General features: G+C 54.6%; 6 protein-coding genes across 10 annotated transcripts; 5 read left to right on the top strand and 1 right to left on the bottom strand.

The window, feature by feature from the left end:
• Positions 1 to 1,297: 1,297 nt before the first annotated feature.
• KVP17_003902 (uncharacterized protein) lies at positions 1,298 to 3,785 on the top strand (the record flags this gene model as incomplete). 2 transcript variants are annotated; one of them, XM_068521638.1, is made up of 1 exon in its annotated part: positions 1,298 to 3,785. In XM_068521638.1, a coding segment is annotated over one exon (2,488 nt), but the record flags the coding sequence as incomplete, so codon positions are not given. The 2 variants fall into 2 exon arrangements, with proteins under 2 accessions (XP_068373227.1, XP_068373226.1); XM_068521637.1 differs by having other exon boundaries at positions 1,311 to 3,785.
• Positions 3,786 to 3,860: 75 nt separating this feature from the next.
• Positions 3,861 to 5,516, top strand: KVP17_003905 (uncharacterized protein; the record flags this gene model as incomplete). The annotated part of the gene is made up of 1 exon (XM_068521642.1): positions 3,861 to 5,516. The coding sequence occupies one exon, from the start codon at positions 3,861 to 3,863 to the stop codon at positions 5,514 to 5,516; it is 1,656 nt and encodes a 551-aa protein (XP_068373231.1).
• Positions 5,517 to 6,113: 597 nt separating this feature from the next.
• On the top strand, positions 6,114 to 8,609 carry KVP17_003901 (uncharacterized protein; the record flags this gene model as incomplete). 3 transcript variants are annotated; one of them, XM_068521633.1, is made up of 2 exons in its annotated part: positions 6,114 to 7,472; positions 7,560 to 8,609. In XM_068521633.1, 2 exons carry the CDS (start codon positions 6,114 to 6,116, stop codon positions 8,607 to 8,609), a joined length of 2,409 nt encoding a protein of 802 aa, XP_068373224.1. The 3 variants fall into 3 exon arrangements, with proteins under 3 accessions (XP_068373224.1, XP_068373223.1, XP_068373225.1); XM_068521632.1 differs by lacking the exon at positions 7,560 to 8,609 and having other exon boundaries at positions 6,114 to 7,508; XM_068521634.1 differs by lacking the exon at positions 6,114 to 7,472 and having other exon boundaries at positions 7,611 to 8,609.
• A 209-nt stretch (positions 8,610 to 8,818) lies between these two features.
• KVP17_003900 (uncharacterized protein) lies at positions 8,819 to 9,160 on the bottom strand (the record flags this gene model as incomplete). Its single annotated transcript, XM_068521631.1, has 1 exon — positions 8,819 to 9,160. One exon carries the CDS (start codon positions 9,158 to 9,160, stop codon positions 8,819 to 8,821), a length of 342 nt encoding a protein of 113 aa, XP_068373222.1.
• Positions 9,161 to 9,178: 18 nt separating this feature from the next.
• KVP17_003904 (uncharacterized protein) lies at positions 9,179 to 10,996 on the top strand (the record flags this gene model as incomplete). The annotated part of the gene is made up of 1 exon (XM_068521641.1): positions 9,179 to 10,996. One exon carries the CDS (start codon positions 9,179 to 9,181, stop codon positions 10,994 to 10,996), a length of 1,818 nt encoding a protein of 605 aa, XP_068373230.1.
• Positions 10,997 to 11,954: 958 nt separating this feature from the next.
• On the top strand, positions 11,955 to 14,441 carry KVP17_003903 (uncharacterized protein; the record flags this gene model as incomplete). 2 transcript variants are annotated; one of them, XM_068521639.1, is made up of 3 exons in its annotated part: positions 11,955 to 12,506; positions 12,535 to 14,282; positions 14,312 to 14,441. In XM_068521639.1, 3 exons carry the CDS (start codon positions 11,955 to 11,957, stop codon positions 14,439 to 14,441), a joined length of 2,430 nt encoding a protein of 809 aa, XP_068373228.1. The 2 variants fall into 2 exon arrangements, with proteins under 2 accessions (XP_068373228.1, XP_068373229.1); XM_068521640.1 differs by lacking the exon at positions 14,312 to 14,441 and having other exon boundaries at positions 12,535 to 14,286.
• Between the last annotated feature and the right edge of the window lie 575 nt (positions 14,442 to 15,016).

Raw genomic sequence — 15,016 nt, forward strand, 5'->3', positions numbered from 1 at the left:
GGGCCGGGGTCGGGGTCGCAGCTCATGAAGTGCAGTTAATTAAAAATGTGGTCTGTTTTGTTGTGGTTGGCGTCGGGAACGACAGTCAATGATGCGCTTATCAAGAGAGCACAAGCTTCACACGGCGAGGTGTTGGAGCGACTCTGGCAGAGCACTACAACTTCAAGCACCACTACTTCCACCACTACTACTTCCACCACCGCACCGAGTCCACTGACAACGACAACGCAACCTTCGTCTACCGCATTTCTAAGTCGACAAACACCCACAACTCGCTTTGTGTTGCCTACTTTCCCCAGTCTCGCAACCCACCAGCCTGCACAGTCGCAAACAGTCGTCCCGTCAGCTAACGTATCCTCGACGGTATCGTCCACCACGAACAACTCTGCCAGAGCGGTAGCGGCTATGTGGTTACTAGGTGTAACACTTCTTCTTACGTAATGTGCTGTGAAAACGAGGGAATTTCCATCCCAATGATGCCCCACACCCTAGACGCGGATCCCAGGAGGGTCCAGGATAGAGCTCAAGGACCCAACTTTTCCCGCCGTGCCGCGCAATTCATGAGAACCAAGCCAGTCCCCCATACTGTTCACTGCGTTGTCTCGCCTCTCGCTCTCCCAGGCACCAACCACGCAAAATGGGCAGCATCTCCTTTAGCTAGTCACACCGTCAAGACTGCCATGCTACCCACCGCTGCTACGCACCAGTGGGGCCAGACACGGGCCCATAAACCTGCTAGACCAGTCTGCTTCACCACGCCCAGCACCTCAGTTAGCCCGACTGAAATGACGACGCCGAGGTTTCCAGTGACGTTTTCGACTCAGCGTTCTGAGCGGGTGTACTCTGCAAGAGCAGCTGGGTCACACGTGAGATCAGTCGCTCTGCCGGCCTGCCGTCCGCCCTGTGTCCTGCCGAAACGGGCTGAGCTAGCTCCTCACTGGTCAAGCGTTCCTCATATTCGGCTTCGAACTCCAAGTCCATGCACGTGGCGCCGGCCATCTGAGTACGTCTCATATGTGCACCCGGGCGTGGCTCAGACGGCGCGGGTGCACCACGCATCCCCAGACATGGCATATGTCCCACATGCCCCATTATCTCGCCGTGTTTTGTCCCAAGCCCCTGTAGCTCCCATACAGACACCCCACAGTCCAGTGCAGCCCACGGATGACTCCCCGCCGACCCCACGGTTCGATATCGAATCAAGGAGAGTCACATGCGAGCCACCTCCTTGCCCTGCTTCGCCAGTCCCTCAGGTTGTTGATGAGGACTGCGTTCTTTCGCATTATCATTCACTCAGACACGAGCATGAAATGTCCTTCGCCCCCATACAGCTATGGGGAAACCATAGGATGACTCACTCCGAGCACGTGCTTGAGTCTTCGACACCTGTAGGGTTCCCGCAGACCCCAACCCTAGCAACTGAGGATTCAGTCTCGATTCCAAGTTCCATCTTTGAGCACGTGACCAGCAACCAACGTCGGACCGCAATGGCTACGTTGACGGCGGTCATCAAGTCGTACCGCGAGCAGAAGCATATGGTTCTGTGTGAGCTTCTGTCGAAGCTAAACGGAATTGCCGATGATATCGGCTTGGACGATGCTTCCCGAGAGCTGTTGGTGAATCAGACGACCAAACAGGAGCTAGGGTTCGACATCCACTGGGACCGACAACTCAGACAATGGACAGAGCAGAGCAAGCCGACCAATGAAACGTCGGAGTCGTCAGGGATGCAGGTCCACGTAAAGCTGCCCCAGAAGAAAGCCAAGTTCCACTGGGTAATCTCGGCGAAATCGGACAGCCTTCTCATCAGACGCCGCCGCAAGTCCCGAACTCGGTCGCATGCTCGGAGGAAGGCGCTTTCCTTGGAGTCTTCCACTGAGATCTACTCCGACAGTGATATTCCTGAGGGGTCTGCCTCAGTTAAGCCTATGAGCTACATCCACAGTTCGGACACAGTCAGGGATCAGAAAGGGATGCATTCTTCTCTTACGGAGTCGGACCCTCCCCTTCGGACGGACATTCTGGAATCCTACTCCTTGGGTCGTGGCGAGGCTGCCGACTCCTCTTCCAACATGGCGGCAACTCGCCAGTCACTGGGGTCGGAACTCCCCAGCAGCTTCGACATTCTGGATGAGTCCCGGAAACTGGAGCTGCTCGACTTCCTCGACGACAACCTCTGGGATGTTCCTGTGCTTCGCATGGCCTTCCCAGTGGAGTGTCATCAGCTGGACAGCTTCTTGTGTCGTATCGAGCCCTACCTTCACTGCGAAAACCTCAACGACCGCATTGACCGGTATTTCCGTCATCAAGGCGCATCCCTCGGCCATACCGTCGACACACCCCGGCCACCAGACTCTCTCCTTGCGGGTCCTCGTTGCACCCGCTGCGACTTGCGACAAGGGCCGCTTAGTGGTCCGCGACTGCCGCATTTCGGGGCTAGGGCTTCGGATGGCGACTGGCAAAACTACTTCGACTCGGACATATGCTTGTGCCTCAACCCAGAAGAGGCCTGGTCCGGAGCACGCGACGCAATCGCCTCGTGCGTTCGTATGCCGATGACACCACCCTTCCGAGTCGAGGAGGGCTACCTCTGCATGAGCGTGGTGCAGTACTGCATGTCGGTTGATGACCTCCAACGTCACTACCACAGCATCCTCTCGGTGCAAGGATCTTGTAGGAACTGCATCTGCTGCTTGGCACCTCGCGGCCGCCTGCGTAAACAAATCGTGGCCATGATCAATGCTGTTTGGGTCCTCACGATGGCGAGTGAACCTGGGTTCTACGACCTCTGGCTTGAGGTGGTCGAGGATCAGATTGCAGTTGTGGCCGGCCTTGTGGCGTTGGTGCGAAGCACCGCCGTCGCTCGTCAGGTTCGTGATGTTGTCAACTGGGTGCAGTCCACGTCTAAGCGGCCCCGCCCCCCCCAACGAGTGTGTGAACCCCTCTCTCCAGAGGAAGTTTTTGTTCATTTGGTCAACGTGGCACTGCGGTTCCAGAAGAAGTGTTTGCCGTCAAGCGTGGCCCGTTTCATTATTCGAGCAGCTTCCCAGTTGAAAACTGCCCACGACAACCCTTCGAACCCATTTTTCGGTTCATTCGTCAGTTCCGTCACCTCGGCTTGTCCTTGGTGGGGTTCTCCGCAGCTACCCGGAACATCGTTTCCTCCGATGGTTGCTGGGTTGGTGGATAGCGATGCCCAACTTTCCAGCCTTGTCAGCGCTACTGCGGTCCCTCTCACTCCAGCGGAAGACTCTCTGGCCCTGAGCACCACCCACGAGCGTGACATCGCGCAGTACGAAGGCGCCAAGCCCGGTAGGGAACCATCCTCACAACCATCCTCACAACCATCTCCACAACCATCCTCACAACCATCCTCGCAACCCTCCTCGCAACCCTCCTCACAACCCTCCTCACAACCGTCCTCCCCAACAAAGCTCTTCGTCGACTCCATAGGCAGGATTAGAATCCCAGTTCCAGCGAGACCAGTGCCTGAAGTGTATCACCTTGGTACTGCATCTTCAGAATTTTTACGAACAGTGGGTCGGTCGGATGCGACTGACAGCTCACCCAAACTCTCGTCAGGAGCGGAGCTCGCGGCGCCCACCTTCACGCCCTCGAGTCTGGAACGCTTCCATCGACGGATGGTGAAAAGTGAGGCTCTGGAGGAGGCGAACACGTCGCAAGTGATCCAAGAACCTCAAGCCGTTACTAGCTGGTCTAGACTGATGAATGAGACGTTGCAGTCCTGGCAGACTGTGGCTGATGACACATTAGCTGATGTTTGAACTCTATGCGATGTCAGTGCTATTCCTGCCCCGCAGCAAGCCAGTTAATTGTTAACGAAATAACATTAACCGCTGATGAAACCGTTCCTTTATAGCTGTCTTGTTGGAGGTGCTCTCTCCTCCCAATGCGAAGTGGCCTACGATGTAGTGCAGATCCAGGATACAACCGGATCATTTAAACAGCACGTGGACAGTATGAAGAAGACGATGAAGAGTATGATTGACGAGTTCTTCAAGGTCTGGCCTGGGTCTCGCTATGGAGTAGTCAGTTTCGCAGACAAGACCTTACCATGGGTTGGATGGGGTTTTGGCGAGACGCCATACAACATGATAAAGGACCACTGCTTTCGCGTCCACCATCCTTTGTCCACTGACACAGAAGCCCTCCAACAGAGCATTCAGAGCATTCGCATCAGTGGCGGCAACGATCTCAGCGAGAATGCATTCGATGCGCTTCTTCAAGCTGTAACCCGGCCGTCTATTAACTGGCGGGAGGACACTGATGCTGATGGGAAGCACATAGCGCGAGTCGCCTTGGTCGTGACTGATGCACCAGGACATCTGGAAGGGGAGGCCGCTGAAGTAATCAAATATTGGAACGACAGCTGGGGTCTGGACAAACGCTTTGATCCGTACTACGACTGGTACCCAACAAACTACCCATTCCAATTTTTTTACCATACGGCTTGCAAGGATCAGAAAGGGCAATCTGATTACCTTCACCTCTACCACAAACTCGGTGAGAAGATCCGCGAGGGAGGTTTGGCCCCTAAGGACCTTCCCGATGCTAATGCGGTTGTGGCCCACTGCGGTCCGTACTGGATTCCCCCAGCGAAACCCCACCACGGTGGCGCCACCGCGGACGTTGACTGCACCTCCCTGGAGTACCCCAGTCTGCAGCAGGTCTTCACCGCAGTCCAGGAGCGGGCGGTATACCCTGTCATCGCTGTCCCCCCTTCCGACACTGGTGGACTGGCCTGGTTGCAGTGGTTGAACCATTGCAGTTACGACGCAACAACCGAGCAAGAATGTGTAATGGAGTTTTACAATCGCGAGCTCAGCAAGATTCCCGGGTTGAAATTTAAGGTGGTTGCAATGGACGGCACGCTAACGACAGTAATCCATGACCTGTTTACCGACGTAAAGGACACCTTATGCGAGGAGTACGGTACTGAGTGGCCGAGCCCTGTCCCCACGGAGCCGATTCCGGACGAGGAAAGCGACTGCATCATCAATGTGGAGGAGGAGTGTCGGACGTGTCAGGAGTTTGGTGGGGAGTGGGCTGTGGTTGACGGGGTTAACGCCTGCGTGGTGGAAGGTAGGATATTGGCTACGACCTCGTCCAATTGTTATGGAAGTCTTAGGCTCTGTTGTGAAGTTGCCGTCCATACGCTTAACCTGTACGGAGGTCCGTTAACGGAGGACTCACTGGTGCATTGCGAGATCAACAACAATCCGACAACCCAGCAACCACAGACTACGGCCGGGGTAGCCTCTACTAGCTCGGAGGCCCCTGTGATTTCAACCTCCGCAATTCCCACAACTATTCCGTCAGAAACCTCTACATCCACCAAGACCGGCGGTGCTACGACATCCGCAGACTCTACTAAGCCATGTAAATGTCCATGCAAGAACTGCAACTGCTACTGCAAGGACGACGTCGTGTTCGCGTTTCACGACCTTCCGACTCGTGTCGAAGTGGTCATGGGCCAGAGCTCGAAGCACCAGTAATGCAAATTGATGCACCATTAACAGACTACAAAACCATTGTAAAACTTTCCTTTCTATTGCATTCTTCCAGAACACCCTGAAGCACAACACCTGGTACATTGGGGCATTGGCATCGGCATTGGCATCGGCGTTGGCATCGGCATTGGCTGCACCATTGGGTAACAAGGGGTCTGTCTCGGACGACAGCCGTTGATGACGACAGGCATGACTTGAGGGCATCTGCCACCGGTTGGGGAGTGAAGCATTTCCACCGTCTGACCCAGGCCCATTACGGCGTTGGCTATCATCTGTTGGTTCTGCGCCAGGGTACGGATATCCCGGTTCAAACTGTTCTCATAGCGGCTTCCAGAGCTGCCCATGGCTAATTATAAATATGAATCTCTTGAAATATTTACTCATGGTGCGAATCAGTGTTTTCCGACAACAATAGCGCTGGGGCTCCTGAGAAAGAATCACCGGTGTTTGGAAGTGCGAGATAAGACTGGTGTTCAGGCGTCCCCAACTCCTAGACGTACCGCAAGCGACAGAAAGCGAGACTGGTGGCCTCAGACATGAGAGGCCTCGCTTCACTGGACATCGGAAGCACAAAGGGCGAATATGAGGCAGTGGCTACTGATTCAATGGACGCGAAGCATGGACTACCACGAGAGCCGCTTCGCGGAGATTGAAGGACTGCTCAGCGTGTGCAAGCCCTTCGACGAGCCTCGCTGGCGACCAGACCGGCAAGACCAACGGCAGGGGTATCCGTTTGATTACTGTTACCTCTCTCTGGAAGAGGCGGCTTTCATCCTTAATAACTCCGTGCTGGTCAAGTCCATAGTGCACGTCTGGTTTGACTGTCCATCATATGAAGACCTCAGATTGGAGGCTGAGCTCAACCCCCCTGCCGACCTGAGGCCGCTCATAGCTCCACCAGACAAGACGTTCTCCTTTATGGTGGACGCTTACAATCGTAAAACTTCCGCTGAGTACTGTGAAACTCGTCGAACGGAGCTAACAACACTGTTTGCTGGTGACGAGATTGCAGATCTGAATGACCCCAAAGAAGTAATTTGGTTATGGGAGGTCCACGATCAGGATGGTACACCGGTTAGGTGTTTCTTAGGCTACCAAGTTGCGAAGCGGAAGTTGGCCACCCGTCATCTGGGGTTCTGGTACCGGTATCGGCTACCGAAGCGCCTGGTGCTCGGCCCAACGACCTTGGACCATGAGTTGGCCTTCATTATGTGCAACGCAGCGGGGGTCACCTCGAGGTCGGTGGTTTATGACCCATTCTGTGGCACAGGCAGTCTATTGATTGCCGCTGCGGATAGGGGAGCCATGGTGTTGGGGTCGGACATGGATATACGAGTGTTGAAGGGCTACAGTTGCAGTCGGATCAACCGCAACATAGCTGCAGATGCGATTTCGTGTGTTAAGCGACGCCGACTGGAACCATCTTCAAGTCACTCCGACCCCAACACTCCTAAAGCAGACAGAAAAATGGACAGGTCAATCAAGGATCTTCCCTCAGATATCTTTAGGAATTTCACCTACTACGGGCTGGGAGCGCCAGACGGGGTGGTTCGTCTCGACAGTATAGGGGATCGACCGATTATCCGGGACGTTCAAGGAGGACTCGTAGACGTCATTCTAACGGACCCGCCTTACGGAATCCGCGCTGGGGCCAAGGTCACTGGACGACACGACGGGTCCGTCGTGGACGCGCAGAAGGTAGACACGGCCAACTACATTCCTCCCTGGAAAACAGTGAGCACCAGCGAGATTTTCCAGGGATTGCTCCGAACCGCTGCTCGCCTGCTCAAACCCACAGGAGCTATGGTGTCCCTTCTCCCTGTGAAATTGGAGAGCAGCGGCGAGGAGCTAGGAGATTTCGAAGCCCGCAGCAATGAGGCAGGCTTCAAGATGTTTTTTACAGCACTGCACGAGATGTCCGGTGGTACTGGTCGATTTATCGTGGGGCTACGCAGGTCTGATTGTGGGAATGACTAAGACTGTGGTGTGTTGATGCTTGTGGGGCTATTTGCGAATTTCCTTAAATAGGTGCGTTGCACTCGGTCTCAGGACCTATCTTATCGACAGAGGTTCCACCTCATGAAGTTCACGAACATCTTCTCAGTGATCGCCGTTGGGTTGTCGGTCTTCGTACGCGGAGAGACAACTGATGGCGAGTCGAAGGTCATCAAACTAACCGGAGAGAACTTCGAGCAATTCTTCCAAGAAAACAGAATTGAGCTGTTCCGGTTCCTTGCACCCTGGGGTACGAAGCTCCACACCTCCATCAACAACTCCCGTGAGTCCTTAGAGGAGGAGCTCAGCGACTCTGAGAGGAGGATGCTACCACCACCGCCATCGGAACAATCTGACTGGCTGCAGGAGATTGTAAAACCGACGGTTCTGGAGCTAAGTGAGGCTCAAGTAGCCGAAATGGCCACGAAAGCCAGCCGGACGGTTGTTGCCCGATGTCCTCGAAACAGCCCCTTGTGGGAGTTAATCAAATCGTTGGCGAAGAAAATGCGGCTCGTCTGTTCGTGGGCGTTGGTGGAGAGTAACACTCCCTGCGTCGAACTTTACACGCTCCACGGCCTTGAAAAGGTCCAAGCGCCTGAGATGTCAGAGGAAAACCTAAGCCTGTTTATCAAGGTGCACGTGCTTCCGGTCTTCGCCGAGATAAGCGCTGACAATTACACTGCGTACGTAGAAACCGGACTCGATTTCGTGGCTCTCGTGGGGTCCAACCAGGACTTCGTTCTCTACAGTGAGCTGCTCGAGGCGACTGCCCGTGAATTCCGAGGTCGATTCGTGTTTGTCTACCTCTCGGAGCAATCCTTTAACCAGCTGCCAGCACTGCCGGCGTGCAAGAAACCTGCGATCCTCCGCTTATCCAGCGACTTTTCCTCGCCAAATATCTACGCCGGTGACTTGGGGGATCGTCAGGGTATCCGGGACTTCCTGACTCCGCCAACCCCGAGTGTCCCGAGCACCCTGGTTAGCCAGTGGGCCGAGACGGCTCAGGTTGTGGGCGTGGCGCTAGCAGCCTCAATGAGCCACGTGAAACGATGGTTCAGTAAGCCACATGCGACTCATTTATGAAACTTGATGCTGAATCTTTCGATCGGCTGTACTTAATATCATACTGGAATAGACATTTGTGAAACTTGTACTTAATATCATACTGGAATAGACATTTATGAAACTTGATGATCTACTGTACTTAATGTCATACTGTAGAATGGTGACTCGTTTGTAAAACATCATTGCTGAAATGGCACTGCAAAAGAATACCAGTGTGCCTCTTACGCTCACGCGACTTTAGCAAAGGAGAGGGTCACATAAACACTGGGGCGTAACCTCCGCCCGTCGCCCATAGCGTCCAAGCCTTCTACGGTAGCTGTCTTCACCAAACGCGCAAAGCTGCCGTCGGCGCAGAGCAAATCTCTAGGCTTGTTGTCTTGGTAGTAGTCTCTACATGCTATTTCGACGACACTGATGGCTTTGGAGTTGCTTCTGGAGTCTCGAGCACGAACGATCACGCGTTTATCTAAGGATGACGGGTCGAGTGCTGAATTGTCGAGGCCCAGGTGATCGTGCACTTCACCAATCAGCGCCTTTAGTCGGCTTTTGGGTCCAACCTCAATCTCCATGATCAAAATCGCGATTTCATGGCCGAGGAAACTGGAACAGGGGATGCACTCACAAGGCAAATTCCAGCGCTGAGGCCTGCGCCTCTCTCCACCCCCAACTTGCGAGAGTCTCCTAAGCACTTGCTACATCGTGTCAAGTCAGGTCCGTTGGAGGGTAGGATGCATTTTAAGCCTATCCCAATCCAACGATCGGAGCTTATCGGATCTCTGAACTCTCCTATTTACACCAACTACGTACTTAAGGAGATCATTGGGAAGGGCACATTCGGTGCTGTTCACGCTGCCGTTGACCGCAACAGCCAGACCACCCGTGCGGTGAAGAAGGTTTCCAAGCGACGTCCGGAGGACATGTCCCAGTTCCGGGAGGAAATCAGGCTCTACAAGAACCTAGATCATCCCAATATCTGTCGCCTCGTGGAGCTTTTCGAGGACTACGTGAACCTCTACATAGTTATGGAACACTGCACTGGAGGTGAACTCTTTCATCTGCTCAAAGAAGTTAAGTTGGATGAGGCTGAGGCGGCCCGGCTCTTACGCCAAATTCTCTCAGCGGTTTGTTATCTGCACGCACAAGGAATTGTTCATCGTGACCTGAAGCCTGAGAACTTTCTGTTCGAGGGCGAGGGTCGCGACTCCTACCTGAAACTAATTGACTTTGGGCTCGCCACTAGGTTCGATCCGAAATCTAAGCTGACAAAGAAGGTCGGGACGATGTGCTTTGTCGCTCCACAAGTTCTGGAAGGGAGTTACACTGAGAAGTGCGACATCTGGTCGGTGGGCGTTATTATGCACATCATGCTGTCAGGTGTGTTGCCGTTCGATGGACCTTCGGATTCCATTGTGGAACATCAGGTCCTCCGTTGCAAGTCAGCTCCAACACTGACTGGAGACGCATGGGTTAAGGTGTCCCCCGAGGCCAAGGATCTTCTCTCCCTGCTTTTAAGCCGCAACGAGGATGATCGTCTGAGTGCGGAGCAAGCGCTCCAGCACCCGTGGATCACCAAAAACGATCCCGTCAGTTTAAATCTTACCCGCTGGCCTAGCCCCTGCTGTGATAGTCTCAGCCCCATTGACGAGCAGGCTTGTTGTCGCCTGTCCGAGTTTGATATGCACACGAAATCCTGCCACAATTTCCCTGTGGGCCATAAATGGCGTCTAGGAACCTCTAGTCTCGGAGTCGAGGACGATTCCAACTCTGTGTCGAGTAAGAGCGAGCGGAAGGCACACTCCCTTCTGAGCCTATTGCTCACACGAGTGCTTCCTTCTTGGCGCATCCACGCAACACGAAACCCTCTTCAAAGGGCGGTCCTCCTGCTGCTTGCTCGTCTTGCCGATTCGAAGAGTACCGAAGGCTACAGAAGCCTGTTCCGTGCATTAGATGCGAAGAACAATGGCATGCTCGATGAAGATGGGGTCCGTGCAGGTCTGGCACGGATCCGCGAGGTTTGCGATGCTGACGCCCTGCCAGAGGGCACCGAGGAGGAGCTCGTTGCCCTGCTTCCCTACTTGGACGTTTGCGGCAACGGAACAATCCAGTACTCTGAGTTTTTGGCATCTGTTACAGATACGATTGCTCTGTCTCGTGACAGTAGTGTCATAAAGGATGCCTTCCGGTTGCTGGACAAGGATGCTGACGGCCGGATCAGCGTGGCCGAGCTGCGTACTAGTTTAGGCTGGTCCACGTCGGGGTTTTATCCCCGAGTACGGAAAATCATGTCGGGTCATAAGTATAGCGGCAATGAAGAAGAGCAAGCAGTGGATGCCATGATGGATGAGGCTGGCAGAGGACTGGGCTTTTTAACGTTTGAAATGTTCACTGATATCATCTGCCTCTGAATCGTGACACAGACCTCCACGAAACAGCAATTTTTATGGAGGTTGATCTTACTAGGGCGATTATCCTACAAAATAAGGAGTTCAATGGTCTCGAAACCAGCAGGTCTGCCGATCCAACTGCGGTACTTGAGCTGTGTCAAGGAGACCCCGAGTTACGTCGAGGTGTTGAGAAGCTTGTAGCCTCACGAAAGAGGTGGAAGCAGCAAGCACAGGACCGTGAGGTGTCTGATGTGAGAAGCAGGTCGTCAGAACACAGACAAATGCGCAAGCTGATCATTTTAAACTTGAGCACATTCTCCGGTCGACCGTTGCCTCGCAACAATCAAAACTGCGAGAATTGGAGAAGGTTAATCGTGCTCTTCATCACAGAGTGACCTCGCTTGCGGCTCCAGACGCGGATGAACTCTACTCCACCATACGGGGATTCATGCGCTACGACGCCGTCAGTCCAAAAGTTCCAATGCCGGACTTGGAAACCAACAGGCAGAGGGGCCCCTTCAAGGACCCACCACAAATGGAGGGCGGCCTATCACCAATTGGGGTACAATCTATGCCAGGGCATTCCCGGAGGCCATCAGACGTCTACGTCTCCCCCCATCTCCACCACCGAGTTCTGTCGTCTGTTGCGTGGACTCCCAACTATGTTGCGAGGCCATGTTCGCCCGTGCCATTGCAGCCCAGGCAATTTCAGAGACCCGTCACGTCCTACTTGCCTCCGCGCGTCACACGTGTCGAACCGCGGTTTGTGTCGTCCTGGCCTGTAGGGCAGCGATTACCAAGCCCATCCGTGAATCTGAGGTACGTGGAGAATCGCACAGCACCTCCACCACCGCGATTTCAAGTCGCCCCAGCCTATGAGCAGTTACACGCCCACTACAGGTCGCCGGTCATAAGGAATATTCCGTATCAGGGTACGCTAAGATGACGTGTAGCTAAAACAAACTTGCGAATTCGACTAATGATGATGCAGAAACAGTCGAATCATACGAACGACGTACGGCAGGCTGACCTGGAAACGTTGCAAAGCAACCATCGAGTTGACGCACCCACCCCTATTCTCAAGCTGCACGTCCTTCCCGAAACCCAGCAGGTGGTTCAGGATGTAACGGAGGACCTAGGAGTCCGAAGCCTACACCTCATGCATGACACTCTGAAGGGGGTTCGGACTTATGAAGGTCATGCTGAGACCTGGGACTCCGAGGAGGATGGCGGTCTCATGTGGGGCGAGAAGAGAGCCCATGACGATTCTTGGAGATGCCGCTGGCTGCAGCAAAGTTATCCTAACCCCACCGTGGTAGACGGTTTCGAAGACCCCGTGATACTGAGTGGGCGATCCTACGGTGTGGAGGCTACCGATGGCCGCACTTGGCGTGAGGCTTGGTTCTGGAGCCTCGACGACGAAGACCGTGTGGTCAAAACCACCTTCAAGTTCGTGCGAGCCCACAAGCAGTCGGATAAGGCTGAGCATTGGAAGGAGATTTGTGTTGTCCGGGGTGACGGGGCCGTAGAAGTGAATTTGTTGCTGGGTCCTGATGCAGACTAAGCGTACTGGCGAGGAAGGTGGCCGCCACTGGGAATTAACAGAAGAAACGGACGGTAAACGATTTGAGGAGACGGATGATGGCCAGGTTCGAGGATACAGCTCCAAGATCACTGGAGGTGTAAATCAGTGCGTTGCCTGGTTCGAATCGGAGAAGGAAAAATGGACAGACTCCCACTTTACAGACGAGCAAGGGGGGAAGTGGGGCTGCAAGGAGGGAGTTAACGAGGAAGGCGAGAATTGGGCTGAGAAATGGTTCGACCGAAACGGATTGAAGGAAGTGGACAGATGGGTCGAAGGTAAGACCTCTCGAGGCGAGAAGTTCGGTGTTGGGGAAGGGGAGGAGTATGGAGAAGTCTGGGAGAAGCGTGAGAACTACAGCAAATCTGACAAGTGGTGGAAGAGCGCTTTGGACAACAACACATGGGGAGAGTCCGAAGAACAAGCTACCACCCTATCTTCTGACGGCACTGTCGGCAATCTTCGAAAGGAGAAGTGGTCGAAGAACGACAGCCTCGACGAACGAGAAGGCAGCACCGACCGTACAGTCGTCACCGATGGCAAAATCGTGGAGCGGCATTCAGAAGGATTTCGTTCGAATCGTCGTCATTGCGACCACATGCAATGGGGCGAGTGCTGGACACGACATCGAATTCCTTCTGAGATGGCAGTGATGGCACCCGTGCTTCCTGCTAGGGCTCCTGTGACAGCTGCACCCGTTATCCGGGAGAGCGGAGCTGCCGCGTTGGAGACGGAGGACGGCCTCGCAGTGGTCTCCACCACCAACGAAAAATGGTGGCTGGAGGAGGACGGTAATACGTGGGGTAACAAGCATGAACGGAACAATCTGGGTATGGTCTCCAGTGAGGAGAAATGGTACCGAAACCCCACTGGCGAGTTCCAGTCCAAGCGGTCAGTGACCTACGCGGACAACACTGTCGAAGGTGTCACCCACGGTCATCGAGACCTCGACCAAGTTGAGTGGTCGGAAAACTGGAGACAGATCAATGATACGACCACTACAGAGAAGAAGTGGGCGAAGCGGGACGATGATGGAGAGACCCAGTGGGGAGAGAACTCCCACACAGAGGGACCCTCCTCAACCCACCACCATTGGCACTTCTCGAACGCAGCTGGTGTTGAACGCCGATTCTGGCAAACCATTCAACGCAACACTGTGCAGGAGACAGTTACGAAAACCCAAGAAGTGACACGGCAAGGAGAAGTCGTGGACTGGTTCGATGAGAAATCCGGTCAATGCTATCGGACCCGCGAGCAGTGGGCCAACAAACATGGTTGCAACCAAGACGGTGACGTGTGGGCAGAGCGTTGGGCCAACAGTCGAATTGGCCACGAGGCGGAGAAGTCGGGGCGCAATGCCAGGGGTGACGAGTGGGAAGAGAGATGGCAAGAAGAAGCAGGGCTGGGTGAGCAGCGGCTCTCCGCAAGTAAAAAGGGTCACAACGCTCAAGGTGACCACTGGCAAGAGTCTTGGGCTGAGACGACGACAGCCACCGGCACCGTTAAGCACACCAAGAAGACCGGTCAAACCCCTACTGAGGCCTGGACAGAAGAGTGGCACGATGCAGGCGCCCACCACTGGACTCGGAAGGAAGGCTCGCGAGATGTACAGCGCTGGGTAGCGGAGTGGGGCCATGACGAGGCTGGAAGCTGGGGGAAGAAAGAAACTACGGAGGGTGACCGCAGCTGGGGTGAGGCCTGGAGCAACGACCGCTATATCCGTTGGTGAGAACTATTCACTCCTCGCGTAACAGTGCTTTGACATGTGCCGATTCATTCCTCACGCAAGAGTGCTTTGACATGTTCCGTCTTGCGGTCCAAGACTTGCAGTTCCTTTTTGAATTGCACTTCGCTGTCGTCAGAGGGCTCTTCGGTGTCGGATAGTACAGGTGGCCGAGTCTTCAAAAGGCGACGCTTGTGCTGTCGTTTTGGAGACCTGGGTGGCGTGGTGTCAGAGGGGCTCGAGGAACGCCGTCGGCGGTGGCGGCGCGGCGTCCTTGAAGGCGGAGTCCGTGAGCGAGTCGTCCGCCTCAGTGGTTCCTGTAAGGGAGTTGTACGCCTGTACTGCAACTCAGGACCTGCGTTCCCGCGTGCCTGACTCCCCACTGCTAAATGTAGCCTTCGGCGACGCACACAACGGCACGAAGAGCTCTGACAGCCTGTCTTCTACTCTGTCCACCCGCTTATTCGTGTTCTTTATGATGTCGCGCCCGCCCAGCAGTGGGAGGCTACTCGGCCGGCACTCCCCGCAGGCTACCTGGCGGGGTTCGAGGTGTCGTACTGGAGTCTCTGAGAGAAGCTGCCGTACTGTGTACTCCTTTAACCGCACTCACGTATCTTGCGGCTTTTGCAATCGCACTCGGAACGAGTCTCTGAGGGAGTCCGACTCTGCAGCTTTTCGTATAGTCTGTGTGCGAGCTGCTCGTGAGTCACTTTTGCAATGCTAGCCAGTCTTCTCG

Source organism: the organism of the source record quoted next, assembly GCF_019968985.1.
Source record: "MAG: Porospora cf. gigantea B chromosome Unknown PgB_NODE_558_length_15016_cov_113.976, whole genome shotgun sequence".
NCBI classification, from domain to species: Eukaryota; Apicomplexa; class Conoidasida; order Eugregarinorida; family Porosporidae; genus Porospora; species Porospora cf. gigantea B.